Here is a 14,983-nt window from a genome sequence, read left to right as displayed (position 1 = left end):
GCGCCCTTGCGCGACGCAGCACACCCACCCACCCACACACCCACCCACCACACACAACACACACACACACACAACACAACACACACACACACACACACACACACACACACACACACACACACCACACACACACACCACACACACACACACACACACACACACACACACACACACACACACACACACACACACACACACAGACTGTTCTAGATGACCTGTACTGTTTTTAGAGCATGTTTATCTCTGTAATAGTCTGGTTTAAAAAAAACACATGACAAGGCAGAAATGAGAATGTTCCCCCAGGGCCTAATTTCAGGAAGTGAATGTCTGTTTTGACAGTCCCTTCAACACCCTCCTTCATGGTGCACCCAAGGGCAGGGTGCAGGTGAGGCCCCTACTGGCTATACTCTCACTGGATAGGGGTGTTATGGTAGCTCTGACGAGAGACGGACTGAACCATCACAACCAACCATGCTAATCTATCATGCATCAGGCTGCAAGCCGAGTGGCTTTCTTAAAACACACTCCTGAGAAAAGAAGGCAAACAGAAGAGCTTCTGATAATGACCCCCCAGCTCCCATTAACACTATCAAAGCAAATACAGATTACCTCTCTGATCATTAGGATATTGGTAATTGTACAATTATGAACCCTGTAAGGTGGAGATTCCGCAAATGTGAACTGCCCTTTACGATTCTTCATAAAACTAATTGCGTTAGTTTGAAACATTTGAGTTTACCATTTAAAAATGGAGCCAGGCAGTCATGGTCACCAAGCGCTGAGAAATAAAGGAACAAACATTGTATGGCAATTCATAGGAAAAGTTACTTAAGTGATAATGCTCAAGAGGCTGGTGCTTGGAGGATATATTGGCACGGGTGTTGTTGTTAGCAAACCGTGCCAATATATCCTCCAAACATCGGCTTRGAGGGCATTATCCCTTTTATACAACGGGTTACCAACATATTCAAATAATGATTGACATATTTTCATAAAAACATAATTTGTATGAATATATTCATTCTATTTCATGCTTCCACAAAATATAGCACTGACACAGATCTAGGGTTGCTACCCTAGCCGGCTGGTCGTTCATTCTATCGGTTAGGTTGCCAGAGACCCAGTAGTTTAGTCTTTTTGTTCGATATCTATGGACGCAAGCCAGTCGTTCGTTCTAAATGTTCCATCGCCATGCTTATCCCTTGCTTGCTAGCTAGCCAACTTCCATTAACACAGTCACATCAAACAGTACAGCCAGAATAACAGACATGAACTGCATTTGCATAACTGTTTTCTAGTGACATTTAATTGGATACATCCAAAACAATGAACTAATGATACACGATTTTGCCCGGCACAGACAATTTGAWCTCTTGCCAGGACACGGTTGTCACTAGTTACCACAGCCACAAAGTCATAAACCCTGCCTATTTCTACTCTTTCTTCTGTTCTTAAAATCTGATTTTAAACCTAACCTCAGCCATAGCCTTAACAACACTGCTAACTTTATGCCTTACCCTTAAATTATGACCCAAAAACGTTTTGTTTCCAATTTTTTTTTTATGAAATACCCAAGTTTTACTTTGTGGCTGTGGTAACTAGTGACAACTCCAGGACACAGTTCAGAGGAGCTAGACAACTACACTAACACAATCACTTCAAACGGAATCTGGAAAAACAGCAAACTAGCTGTGTTTCATTTTGTTTGACCTGTTTTTCTATTGAAATGTATTTGTATGTATCCATAAACATTATGCTGATTCATGATTTCGACTGGCTGAGAAAAGTTGCCTGCCTGTCCATCTCGTCCCGGCACTTTCATTACTATGAAACAGTTGGAAATCTAATTTCCATATTGAAACAACGTTACAGATGTCAGAGAGACAGACAGCACGTTTTATACAAGTCGCCACTGTTGAAAACGAAATGCTAGTCTAAAAGAAATGGGAGATAATGTCTAGATGCTTTTTACAGTAGAGATCAAGTTCATAAATTGCCTGGCTGGGCTGATGCGACGGTGGATTGAGCAGTGAGATGGAACAGTAAATAGGCATTTCAATGTAGCCTTAGTGGGTGGTAACATGTGGATTAGACACCGGCTGGAACTCGGTTTTAACCAATCAGCATCCAGGATTAGACCCACCCGTTGTATAATATGCCATAAATAACAGAACATTCCATGGTTTCTTGACATATTCATTAAATATCAATAAAACACGATAAGAAGGTTAACCTTTAAAAAGGTCAACTTTTTCATGTTGCTGACATGGAAAGTCATAAAATCCTTTGTCATTAATCTCTCACAACTTCATGGCAATGATAGTTTTATGCCATATTACATCACCAGACATTGCAACTATTTATGTAAATAAATATCATATTCCATCTTTTTCTGAGATTTCCAGATCGAAGAACAAATATGGCCACAGACATGGGACTTCTGCAAAGAGATAATACATTCTGGTAAAAGTAACACTGTAATGTCATTAAGTCATGTTGTCGAGAAAAGCTAAATATATAGAAAAGTAAATCTTTCCAAAAGTATAGTTCTTTCCATTTTATTTAAGGATATTCACAAGTTATGCTATAAAAAAATACAAGTAACAATATTTCTTAACAAAACATTCAAGTGCAAAATGGCTTTCATTTTGTGCCATACTATGGATCAAGTACTAATACATTTACGCCAGATTCCATGTCTATCATCGTCTCCCAAAGTTCTCCCTGATCCAATGGGCATGGGGCATGCCTATGTGTCCAGTCATTCCTGGTCCATGTGCTGCAGTGCTGCAGAATCCCACAGAAAACACACGATTAACATTCCCAGGACCATGAATAATCCTAGGGAWTGTTCTGTGGAACATTTAAAGTCTCCCGGTTCCAGCCTCTCATTCGGCATGCTCCGTATAGTAGTTGGGGCTCTGGCCAGGGCTGATTGAAGGATCGGTCACTGGGCATCCATCTTTGAATCAGCAATGGACATTAGACTTATGATGGGCATGATCCTCCTTGAACCCTTCCGGCTAACTCCTCTGCTTGCCAACTCCACTAGCCAGCAAGCTACATCCAATTCTATAGATCCACTGACCATTGGTCTTTGTCCAATTCTATTGATTCCATGGATGCTTTCTCCAGTCCCATTGGCTTATGTAGATGCAACCAATGTTATCAAACCAAGCATCATTCATTAGGACACTGCTGTAGTCCTTCGTGATTGTTCYATTGATCTATGTGACATCTTTAACACAGATTACCACCACACTTGTAACAACACACATCCTCCATGTTCAGAGGAACATGCTGGTCTGGTATAGTCTGGTCCCCTCTATAGGGACATGCTCTGAGGGACAGCAGTGTCACAGTAGGGCCAGTCTGGTCAACCCCAGGCCCAGGGTGGTGAGTAATGTCATCCAGTAGCAGCGCCACGCTGTCCTCACAGGGGCCTGGGGTGGGGCTGAGCTGTAGGCCTGCTGCCTCATGGCAAACACAGCATTGGTGTGGTTGGTGGGGACCTCCACGTTGCAGATCATACCCTCACAGCACGACACACACTCCTACAAGAGAGAGAGAGAGAGGGAGAGAGAGGGAGAGAGAGAGGGAGAGGAGAGAGAGCGGAGGAGTGAGCGACAACAAAATCAAAACACAAGGGCAGCAGTAATGACAAATACTTTTCAGCTGATTCTACAAATTCCTGAGTAGACAGATGATGGTGGGTTATTGTGGATGGGTTTTGGTGTATGGACTTACTGTGTGACCCATGTCCCTGTGATGTCTACAGCCTGAAGCGTGACACAGCTCTCTGGCAGCACACTTTTTGGTCACAAACTTGGTCTTGCCATGACTGGTGAAGTGGTGCACTGTCATACAGAACTGTGTATCTGAGGAAAGGATAACAAAGAAATATACATTACTCAACTGGTTAGCTGGCTTGACATGGGCCGGAGCTGTCCGGAGCGCCATATTTTTGGGGAACTGCATCCCAGCTCTGCTATAAAACAAAGTGGCCTATCACGGCCCAGATTCAGAGACAGAGTCAAAAAAAGGTTGATCAAAGCAGAATAAAAGCGGGATCTGCATTGATAAGCAATGGGGAGTGGGCATTCATATCCTGATTCCGCTTTGTTTAAGTTTATTTGCAGCTAGTCTGTGAATCCGGTGTCTACATGCCAGTAGACTGTTAGAGTTTGAGAATGCGCAGTTTGAGAATACGCCAGCCTGAATGCCCAYGATGCACTGTTACAAGTTGTCAAATAAGGGTTCGTACGGTCATGACAATCCTGGAAAAGTTGTGGAATTTTAATATTGTGTTTCCCTTTTAAAATGTAAAAAAAAAAATCTACATATCAGCCATGATTAGAATTAGGCCTTCCCTTCAGCGCGTGCGTCTCTGTGTGTGTGCTGTGCATCATCTGTGTGTGTGCTAGTGCAAGTGGGCAGTTGCCAGATGAGAGAGACATTTCAGCAGCAGGTAGTCTATCATTATTTTATAGGCTAACTAAACTCAGCAAAAAAAGAAACGTCCTGTCACTGTCAACTACGTTCATTTTCAGCATGTGGAAATATTTGTATGAACATAACAAGATTCAACAACTGAGACATAAACTGAACAAGTTCCACAGACATGTGACTAACAGAAATGGAAAAATGTGTCCCTGAACAAAGGGGGGGGGGGGTCAAAATCAAAAGTAACAGTCAATGCAGCTGGTGGCCACACCAGATACTAAGTACTGCAGTGCATCTCCTCCTCATGGACTGCACCAGATTTGCCAGTTCTTGCTGTGAGATGTTACCCCACTCTTCCACCAAGGTACCTGCAAGTTCCCGGACATTTCTGGGGGGGAATGACCCTAGCCCTCACCCTCRGATCCAACAGGTCCCAGACGTGCTCAATGGGATTGAGATCCGGGCTCTTCGCTGGCCATGGCAGAACGAACACTGACATTCCTGTCTTGCAGGAAGTCACACACAGAACGAGCAGTACGGCTGGTGGCATTGTTATGCTGGAGGGTCATGTCAGGATGAGCCTGCAGGAAGGGTACCACATGAGGGAGGAGGATGTCGTCCCTGTAACGCACAACGTGGAGATTGCCTGCAATGACAACAAGCTCAGTCCGATGATGCTGTGACACACCGGCCCAGACCATGATGGACCCTCCACCTCCAAATCGATCCAGCTCCAGAGTACAGGCCTCAGTGTAACGCTCATTCCTTCGAAAATAAACGCAAATCTGACCATCACCCCTGGTGAGACAAAACCGCGACTCGTCAGTGAAGAGCACTTTTTGCCAGTCATGTCTGGTCCAGCGACGGTGGGTTTGTGCCTATAGGTGACGTTGTAGTCAGTGATGTCGGGTGAGGACCTGCCTTACAACAGGCCTACAAGCCCTCAGTCCAGCCTCTATCAGCCATAACTGTGACCTTAATTGCCTCCGTCTGTAATCTGTCTTAACGACCGTTCCACAGGTGCATGTTCATTAATTGTTTATGGTTCATTGAACAAGCATGGGAAACAGTGTTTAAACCCTTTACAATTAAGATCTGGAAAGTTATTTGGATTTTTATGAATTATCTTTGAAAGACAGGGTCCTGAAAAAGGGACATTTCTTTTTTTGCTGAGTTTATATAGCCAATTCAAAACTTAACTAGCCATACTACAAGCTATCTCGCTAGATAACTATTTAGCTATAAGCATTAATGTTGTTGYCTCTGTCGCCTTTCCACCAGCACCGTTGAGAAAAGAAATTGACACGGTTGGGATTCCCCTCTGGACATTTAGGCCTATATCCGACAAATGTAATTAAAATGTTTATTATCTATATGTTTTAAAAAATATATATCTTTATTGGCATTTTTTACAATTTAACAATCATCAGCAAAATATGACAATTAGATAATGCCATGCGCTTTCTTCCTGTCCTACAGTTACAAATAACAACATCTCCATTCAGATTATTAAAAAAATGTAAATAATTAGGGGGTAGATCAGCTTTAAAATTGCAGATAGATTGCAATGTAATCGTCTGCATAATTTCCAATCCCACATATATTTTTGTTGGTAAATATATAAAGATATACACTTTGTAAAATCATAGTGAAGACATCAAAACTATGAAATAACATATATGGAATCATGTAGTAACCAAAAAAGTGTTAAACAAATCCAAATATATTTTATATTTGAGATTCTTCATGCCCGCCTTGATGACAGCTTTGCACACTCTTGGCATTCTCTCAACCAGCTTTATGAGGTAGTCACCTGGAATGCATTTCAATTAACAGGTGTGTCTTGTTAAAAGTAAATTTGTGGAATTTCTTTCCTTCTTAATGCGTTTGAGCCAATCAGTTGTGTTCTGACAATGTAGGGGTGGTATACAGAAGATAGCCCTATTTGGTAAAAGACCAAGTCCATATTATGGCAAGAACAGCTCAAATAAGCGAAGAGAAATGACAGCCTATCATTACGTTAAGACATGAAGGTCAGTCAATTCGGAAAATTTCAAGAACTTTTAAAGTGTCCTCAATTGCAGTTGCAAAAACCATCAAGCGCTATGATGAAACTGGCTCTCATGAGGACTGCCACAGGAAAGGAAGACCCAGAGTTACCTCTGCTGCAAAGGATACGTTCATTAGAGTTACCAGCCTCAGATTGCAGCCCAAATAAATGCTTCACAGAGTTCAAGTAACAGACACATCTCAACAACAACTGTTCAGAGGAGACTGCGTGAATCAGGCCTTCATGGTCGAATTCCTGCAAAGAAACCACTACTAAAGGACACCAATAATAAGAAGAGACTTGCTTGGGCGAAGAAACACGAGCAATGGACATTAGACCGGTGGAGATCTTTCCTTTGGTCTGATGAGTCCAAATMTAAGATTTTTGGTTCCAACCGCTGTGTCTTTGTGAGACGCAGGTGAACGGATGATCTCCATATGGGTGGTTCCCACTGTAAAGCATGGAGGAGGTGTGATGGTGTGGGGGTTCTTGGCTGGTGACATTGTCTGTGATGTACACTTAACTAGCATMGCTACCACAGCATTCTGCAGCGGTACGCCATCCCAACTGGTTTGCGATTAGTAGGACTATCAATTGTTTTGCAACAAGACAATGACCCAACACACCTCCAGGCTGTGTAAGGGCTATTTGACCAAGYAGAGTGATGGAGTGCTGCATCAGATGACCTGGCCTCCACAATCACCCAACCTCAACCCAATTGAGATGGTTTGGAATGAGTTGAACTGCAGAGTAAAGGAAAAGCATCCAACAAGTGCTCAGCACATGTAGGAACTCCTTCAAACTGTTCAAGCATTCCAGGTGAAGTTGGTTGAGAGAATGCCAAGCGTGTGCAAAACTGTCAATGTAAAATAGATTTGGAATTGTTTTAACACTTTTTTGGTTTAAAAATTATTCCATATGTGTTTATTTAATAGGTTTGATGTCTTCACTATTATTATACAATGTATAAAATAGTCAAAATAAAGAAAAACCCTTGAATGAGTAGCTGTGTGCAATTTTTGACTGGTACTGTACATATACATATACTGTACAGTGTCTTCGGAAAGTATTCAGACCCCTTAACTGTTTCCACATTTTGTTAGGTTACAGCTTATTCTAAAATGTATTAAATATTTTTTCCCCCCTAATCAATCTACACACAACACCCCATAATGACAAACCAAATACAGGTTATACATTTTTGCTAATTTATATATATATAAGTATTCAGACCCTTTACTCAGTACTTGGTAAAAACACCTTTGGTAGCGTTTACAGCATTGAGTCTTCTTGGATATGCCGCTACAAGCTTGGCAAACCTTATTTGGGGAGTTTCTCCCATTCATCTCTGCAGATCCTCTCAAACTCTGTCAGGTTTGATGGGGAGCGTTGCTGCACAGCTATTTTCAGGTCTCTCGAGAGATGTTTGATCGTTTTGAAGTCCAGGCTTTGTCTGGGCCATTCAAGGATATTCAGAGTCTTGTCCTGAAGCCACTCCTGCGTTGTCTTGGCTGTGTGCTTAGGGTCGTTGTCCTGTTAGAAGGTGAACCTTCGCCCCAGTCTGAGGTCCTGAGTGCTCTGGAGCAGGTTTTCATTAAGGATCTCTCTGTACTTTGCTCCATTCATCCTTCCCTCGATCCTGACTAGTCTCCCAGTCCCTGCCGGTGAAAAACATCCCCACAGCATGATGCTGCCACCCCCATGCTTCCCCGTAGGGATGGTGCCAGGTTTCCTCCAGACGCGAAGGTTGGCATTCAGGCCAAAGAGTTCAATCTTGGTTGCATTGTTTCTCATGGTCTGAGAGTCTTTAGGAGCCTTTTGACTAATTCCAAGCAGGCCGTCATGTGCCTTTTACTGAGGAGTGGCTTCTGTCGGGCCACTCTACAATAAAGGCCAGATTGGTGGAGTGCTGCAGAGATGGTTGTCCTTCTGGGAGGTTCTCCCATCTCCACAAAGAAACTCTAGCCCTCTGTCAAAGTGACCATAGGGTTCTTGGTCACCTCCCTGACCAAGATCCTTCCCCCTTGATTGCTAAGTTTGGCCGGGTGGCCAGCTCTAAGAAGAGTCTTGCTGGTTCCAAACTTCTTTGATTTAACAATGATGGAGGCCCTTGCGTTCTTGGGTACCTTCAATGCTTCAGAAATGTTTTGGTACCCTTCCCCAAATCTGTGCCTCGACACAATCCTGTCTCGGAGTTCTACGGACAATTTCTTCAACCTCATAGCTTGATTTTTGCTCTGACATGCACTGTCAACTGTGGGGCCATATTTAGACAGGTGTGTGCCTTTCCAAATCATGTCCAATCATTTGAATTTACCACAGGTGGACTCCAATCAAGTTGTAGAAACATCAAGGATGATCAAAGGAAACAGGATGCACCTGAGATAATTTTTGAGTCTCATAGCAAAGGGTCTGAATACTTATATAAATAAGGTATTTCTGTTTGAAATGTTTTATACATTTGCAAACATTTCTAAAAACTTGTTTTTGCATTTGTCACTATGGGGTATTGTGTGTAGATTAATGCAGATTTTTTATATTTTAGAAAAAGGCTGTAACGTAATAAAATGTGGAAAAAGTCAAGGGGTCTGAATACTTTCCGAATGCACAGCATACTTGCTATGGCTTCTCAAAATGGACAAACAGTACTATTGCTGCTTATTTCTTGTTTTTCAAGCGAAGATCTTTGACCGGAGCATGCTGTTCGGTTCGCCTGTTCGGTTCGCTAGCCGCCAGTCGAACTGAAGCATGCTGACGCCTCAACAGTGCAGTAATTCTACTTTGTGGGGGGTTAAGTGCCTCCCAGTTAGCACATACGTTCTGAGAACCATATGTTTCTTAAGGAAAAGGGATACCTAGTCAGTGGCACTACTGAATGCATTCAACTGAAATGTGTCTTCCGCATTTAACCCAACCCCTCTGAATCAGAGGTGCGGGGGCTGCCTTAATCGGTGTCCATGTCATCGGCGCCCGAGGAGCAGTTCTTGTTGTGGGTTAACTGCCTTGGTCAAGGGCAGAACAGCAGATCTTTCCACCTTGCCAAAGCTCTTAACCGCTAAGCTACCTGCTGCTTGGTGAGAGCGTGGTAATCCTATGGTTATTTTGCATACAACCTTCCCACAACTTTCTGGGAATAGTGCAAGATGGCTGCTTGGCTTTGGAACATTATTAGCACATTTAAGGAACATGAAAACATTATTTTCTTGGTATTTCATAACTTTAACTGAACGTTTCCTAAAAGTAAAAAAAAATGTTACATTGGCAGGAGATAGTAGCCCAAATGGGATCAGAATTTATAATAAAGCATTTCATGCATCATCGCATTTGCATACTTATGTAAGATGTAAACCCTACTATTCATAACGTGARGAGTAGATTCGCTAGTCATAATTTAGGCTAATAATATAACTCAATCACTGTTCTCAAAAGACTGTTCAACTTTATAGTGTAGAGGCCTGGGATTTAGGCTATATCAGGTTTCTTCTTTCCTTGCACAGGAAAAACACATTTCATGCAATTCTACTTTATGACACTTTATATGACTGGAGACATTAGCAGAATCAATTTTAATATGACAAATTACAGGGTAGCCTACTCTGCTAACACTGACAAACAATCAATAAAAACGACGCTGTCCATATAATAGGCCTACAAGAAGGGGAGACACAAAGAGAATATGACGTCCATCTAAACTGGAGGAGGAAATTATTGTCCAAAAACAAACTTTTAAGTGACACAGACCCWACAATGTTCAAGAGTGAATATGTGCAGTGGTAAATATGCGTAGTGCGTCCTCACTGGGSCCGATGCTCTCCGCTAGTGCCAATAAGATAGGCTATAGGCCTACTGTGGTGGCACAATTAAGTTGAGACTTTTGATAACTAAAAGACCGTTCTCTCTTTACAGCAATAGCCATTTGCTTTCCAAACTATGTTTTCCCAGGATTAATTGAAATATTGTGATATACCTGGCTGGGCTCCCTACTTTCACTGACAGTCTGAACTCAAAAATCATCTATTTGGTATTTGCAGCACGCGCTGCCGAAATTGCACATTTGCAATTTTAAAACGAATCTACAATTTTTTTTTTTTTTTACAGTTATGGGAATCTAATGATCCTATGTGGCCAAATCATGCTTTAGTAGCCTATTTTTAATTACTTTATTTATTTCTGTTTCGACAGGAATAGGCTGTCAATCTACTATAATAAATAGCCCAAACAGACTCTGGGACAGTTGTGGGACGATAAATTCCAAATTCATACAACCAGTAGGCCTAGGCTACATKAAAAAAGTACATTTTAAGTCGGAAGTTTACATACACCTTAGCCAAATACATTTAAACTCAGTTTTTCACAATTCCTGACATTTAATCCTAGTAAAAATTCCCTGTTTTAGTCCATTAGTCACCACTTTATTTAAGAATGTGAAATGTCGGAATAATAGTAGAGAGAATGATTTATTTCAGCTTTTATTTCTCATTCACATTCCCATGGGTCAGAATTTGCAGTCAATATTGCAGTGTTGACCATTCTTTTTCAAGACCTCTGCAATCCGCCCTGGCATGCTTTCAATGAACTTTGGGCCACATCCTGACTGATGGCTGCCCATTCTTGCATAATCAATGCTTGGAGTATGTTAGAATTTGTGGGGTTTTGTTTGTCCACCTGCCTCTTGAGGATTGACCACAAGTTCTCAATGGGATTAAGGTCTTGGAGTTTCCTGGCCATGGACCCAAAATATTGATGTTTGTTCCCCGAGCCACTTAGTTATCACTTTTGCCTTATGGCAAGGGGCTCCATCATGCTGGAAAAGGCATTGTTCGTCACCCAACTGTTCCTGGATAGTTGGAGAAAGTTGCTCTCGGAGGATGTGTTGGTCCATTCTTTATTCATGCTGTGTTCTTAGGCAAAATTGTGAGTGAGCCCACTCCCTTGGCTGAGAAGCAACCCCACACATGAATGGTCTCAGGATGCTTTACTGTTGGCATGACACAGGACTGATGGTAGCGCTCACCTTGTCTTCTCCGGACAAGGTTTTCTCCGGATGCCAGTCCTCAGCATCTAATCCCTGTACCTTTTGCAGAATATCAGTCTGTCCCTGATTGTTTCCTGGAGAGAAGTGGCTTCTTTGCTGCCCTTCTTGACACACCAGGCCATCCTCCGTCTTTGCCTCACTGTGTGTGCAGATGCACTCACACCTGCCTGCTGCCATTCCTGAGCAAGCTCTGTACTGGTGGTGCCCCAATCCCGCAGCTGAATCAACTTTAGGAGATGGTCCTGGCACTTGTGGACTTTCTTGGGCGCCCTGAAGCCTTCTTCACAACAATTAAACCGCTCTCCTTGAAGTTCTTGATGATCCAATAAATGGTTGATTAGGTGCAATCTTACTGGCAGCAATATCCTTGCCTGTGAAGCCCTTTTTGTGCAAAGCAATGATGACGGCACGGGTTTCCTTGCAGGTAACCATGATTGACAGAGGAAGAACAATGATTCCAAGCACCACCCTCCTTTTGAAGCTTCCAGTCTGTTATTCAAACTCAATCAGCATGACAGAGTGATCTCCCGCCTTGTCTTCGTCAACACTCACACCTGTGTTAACGAGAGAATCACTGACATGATGTCAGCTGGTCCTTTTGTGCAGGGCTGAAATGCAGTGGAAATGTTTTTGGGGATTCAGTTAATTTGCATGGCAAAGAGGACTTGCAATTAATTGCAATTCATCTGATCACTTCAAACGTTCTTGAGTATATGCAAATACCATCATACAAACTGAGGCAGCAGACTTTGTGAAAAAAAATATTTGTGTCATTCTCAAAACTGTTGGCCACGACTGTACACTCAATTAGTATTTGGTAGCATTGCCTTTAAATGTTTAACTTGGTCAAACATTTCGGGTAGCCTTCCACAAGCTTCCCACAATAAGTTGGGTGAATTTTGGCCCATTCCTCCTGACAGAGCTGGTGAAGCTGAGGCAGGTTCGTAGGCCTCCTTGCTCGCACACGCTTTTCAGTTCTGCCCATACATTTCTATAGGATTGAGGTCAGGGCTTTGTGATGGTCACTCCAATACCTTGACTTTGTTGTCCTAAGCCATTTTGCCACAACTTTGGAAGTATGCTTGGGGTCATTGTCCATTTGGAAGACCCATTTGCGACCAAGCTTAACTTCCTGACTGATGTCTTGAGATGTTGCGTCAATATTTCCACATAATTTTCCTACCTCATGATGCCATCTATTTTGTGAAGTGCACCAGTCCTTCCTGCAGCAAAGCAACCCCACAACATGATGCTGCCACCCCCGTGCTTCACGGTTTGGATGGTGTTCTTCGGCTTGCAAGCTTCCCCCTTTTTCATCCAAACATAACGATGGTCATTATGGCCAAACAGTTTCTTTTTTTCATCAGACCAGGGACATTTCTCAAAAAGTACAATCTTTGTCCTCATGTGCAGTTGCAAAACGTAGTCTGGCTTTTTTACGGCAGTTTTGGAGCAGTGGCTTCTTCCTTGCTGAGCGGCCTTTCAGGTTTTGTCGATATAGGAATCGTTTTACTGTGGATATAGATACTTTGTTACCAGTTTACTCCAGCATCTTCACAGGGTACTTTGCTGTTGTTCTGGGATTGATTTGCACTTTCTCACCAAAGTACGTTCATCTCTAGGAGACAGAACGCGTCTCCTTCCAGAGCGGTATGGCGGCTGTGTGGTCCCATGGTGTTTATGCTTGCGTACTATTGTTTGTACAGATGAACGTGGTACCTTCAGGTGTTTGGAAATTGCTCCCAAGGATGAACCACACTTGTGGAGGTCAATTTTTTTTAATGAGGTTGGCTGATTCTTTTCATTTTCCAATGATGTCAAGCAAAGGCACTGAGTTTGAGTAACCTTGAAATACATCCACAGGTACACCTCCAATTTGACTCAAATGATGTCAATTAGACTATCAGAAGCTTCTAAAGCCATGACATCCTTTTCTGGAATTTTCCAAGTTGTTTAAAGGCACAGTCAGTATGTAAACTTCTGACCCACTGGAATTGTGATAAAGTGAATTATAAGTGAAATAATCTGTCTGTAACAAATTGTTGGAAAAATTACTTGTGTCATGCAAAAAATAGATGTCCTAACTGACTTGCCAAAACTATAGTTTGTTAACAAGAAATTTGTGGAGTGGTTGAAAAATGAGTTTTAATGACTCCAACCTAAGTGTATGTAAACTTCCTACTTCAACTGTATCTGATGCAACAGATCAGAACATTTAGCTTAAAATGTTGATAAACTATTATTTCTTAACATTATTAGTCCAGCAGTGCGCACAAGGCAGTAGGCTACGATCGAATATTCATTTGGCTACCGGACAATGAAAGAAAGTTGAAAACCAATAGAACATGAGAGAAATAGGCTACTGGTTTCATGGCATGTTTAAAATAATTCCCTCTACGAATATGGTAGGATTTTGCCTAGGCTACTTTGAAGCAAGGTAAAATGTATGTAGTAAAATGTTCAGGTTTCAAACAATTAAGTAGCTTTATGTTTTCAAAATGGATACTGCCTCCAGCTCATTGCAAAGATGTGTGACGGTCTGATGAAGTCTGCCTTCAAGCGCGCATTAATTACCAGTTGAGAAATAAAAATACTTGCTTTTTTAATTGTGGCCCAAAATCTATTTTTAACACAGTATTGCACTTAGAACTGTTGCGCAATGATTGGGCTTATAAAAGTTCTGTCTGACATATTTTCCACTAAAAGGCTCTGTATCTGTATCTGTATGCTGTGCATGTGATAAATAAGAAATATAACAAATATGCATACGTGCCAATTCAATTGTTTTTCTTCTCCTGGACAATTGGCCYGAGACAATTTTAATTAAATCGTCTTTTCTTTTATTACCGGCTAACAGAAACTCTGCTACATAGAGATGCCACCAATTATTGGTCATGTAAATTTGGTTAAAAGTCACGGAGGTCATGAAATCAAAATGTGTATGAACCCTTAACAGTGAATAATCAGAGGTTTCTATAGCATAATGTCATTTGGGAATTTCTGTGAACGTAGTCTAATGGACCGACTTGAAAAATGACTGCACCTGCACCTCTTTCAAGCACTGGCTATAACAGCATAATCATAAGGTATTATTACAGTGTAACAGCAATAATAACAATGATTATTAAGTACTGGTTAACCCTATCAGTCATGCCAATGAGAAACACTAATATCTGACAGTATCTGTGTGAAACAACAGAGGGTACTACTCACTCTGTGGACACCACTTGTCCTCAGCCCAGCGGTTACAGTTGTAGTTGTCTGCAGCTTGCTCGCAGGTGAAGCACTTGAAGCTCTTAGGGAATGGAGTGGCTGTAAAGACATTCCCACACTGTGTGTGAATCTATGTTTTCACTCACATTGCTTCTGTTCAAACTTTTGTTTTGATGGATTCAAGTATAAAAAGTTGACSACATTGTTGAAGACATGACATCATTTCAACGAGTAAGCAGAAC

General features: G+C 41.9%; 1 protein-coding gene across 5 annotated transcripts in view; it reads right to left on the bottom strand.

Moving 5' to 3' along the window:
* Positions 1 to 2,542: 2,542 nt before the first annotated feature.
* LOC111976399 (ly6/PLAUR domain-containing protein 6B) overlaps positions 2,543 to 14,983 on the bottom strand; it is a 50,095-nt gene continuing 37,654 nt past the window's right edge. For all 5 annotated transcript variants that reach the window (XM_070447745.1, XM_024005237.2, XM_070447743.1 and 2 more), the window contains 3 exons: positions 14,742 to 14,840; positions 3,748 to 3,878; positions 2,543 to 3,554 (listed from right to left, as the gene is read on the bottom strand). In XM_070447745.1, the coding sequence (XP_070303846.1) occupies positions 3,357 to 3,554; positions 3,748 to 3,878; positions 14,742 to 14,840 (428 nt within the window). In that variant the 3' untranslated portion in view covers positions 2,543 to 3,356. The remainder of the gene's footprint in view (positions 3,555 to 3,747; positions 3,879 to 14,741; positions 14,841 to 14,983) is intronic.

Source organism: Salvelinus sp. IW2-2015, linkage group LG2, assembly GCF_002910315.2.
Source record: "Salvelinus sp. IW2-2015 linkage group LG2, ASM291031v2, whole genome shotgun sequence".
In the NCBI taxonomy this organism is placed as follows: Eukaryota; Metazoa; Chordata; class Actinopteri; order Salmoniformes; family Salmonidae; genus Salvelinus; species Salvelinus sp. IW2-2015.
Note: the sequence above shows the minus strand (reverse complement) of the source record. Positions and strands in the feature narration are given on the sequence as shown.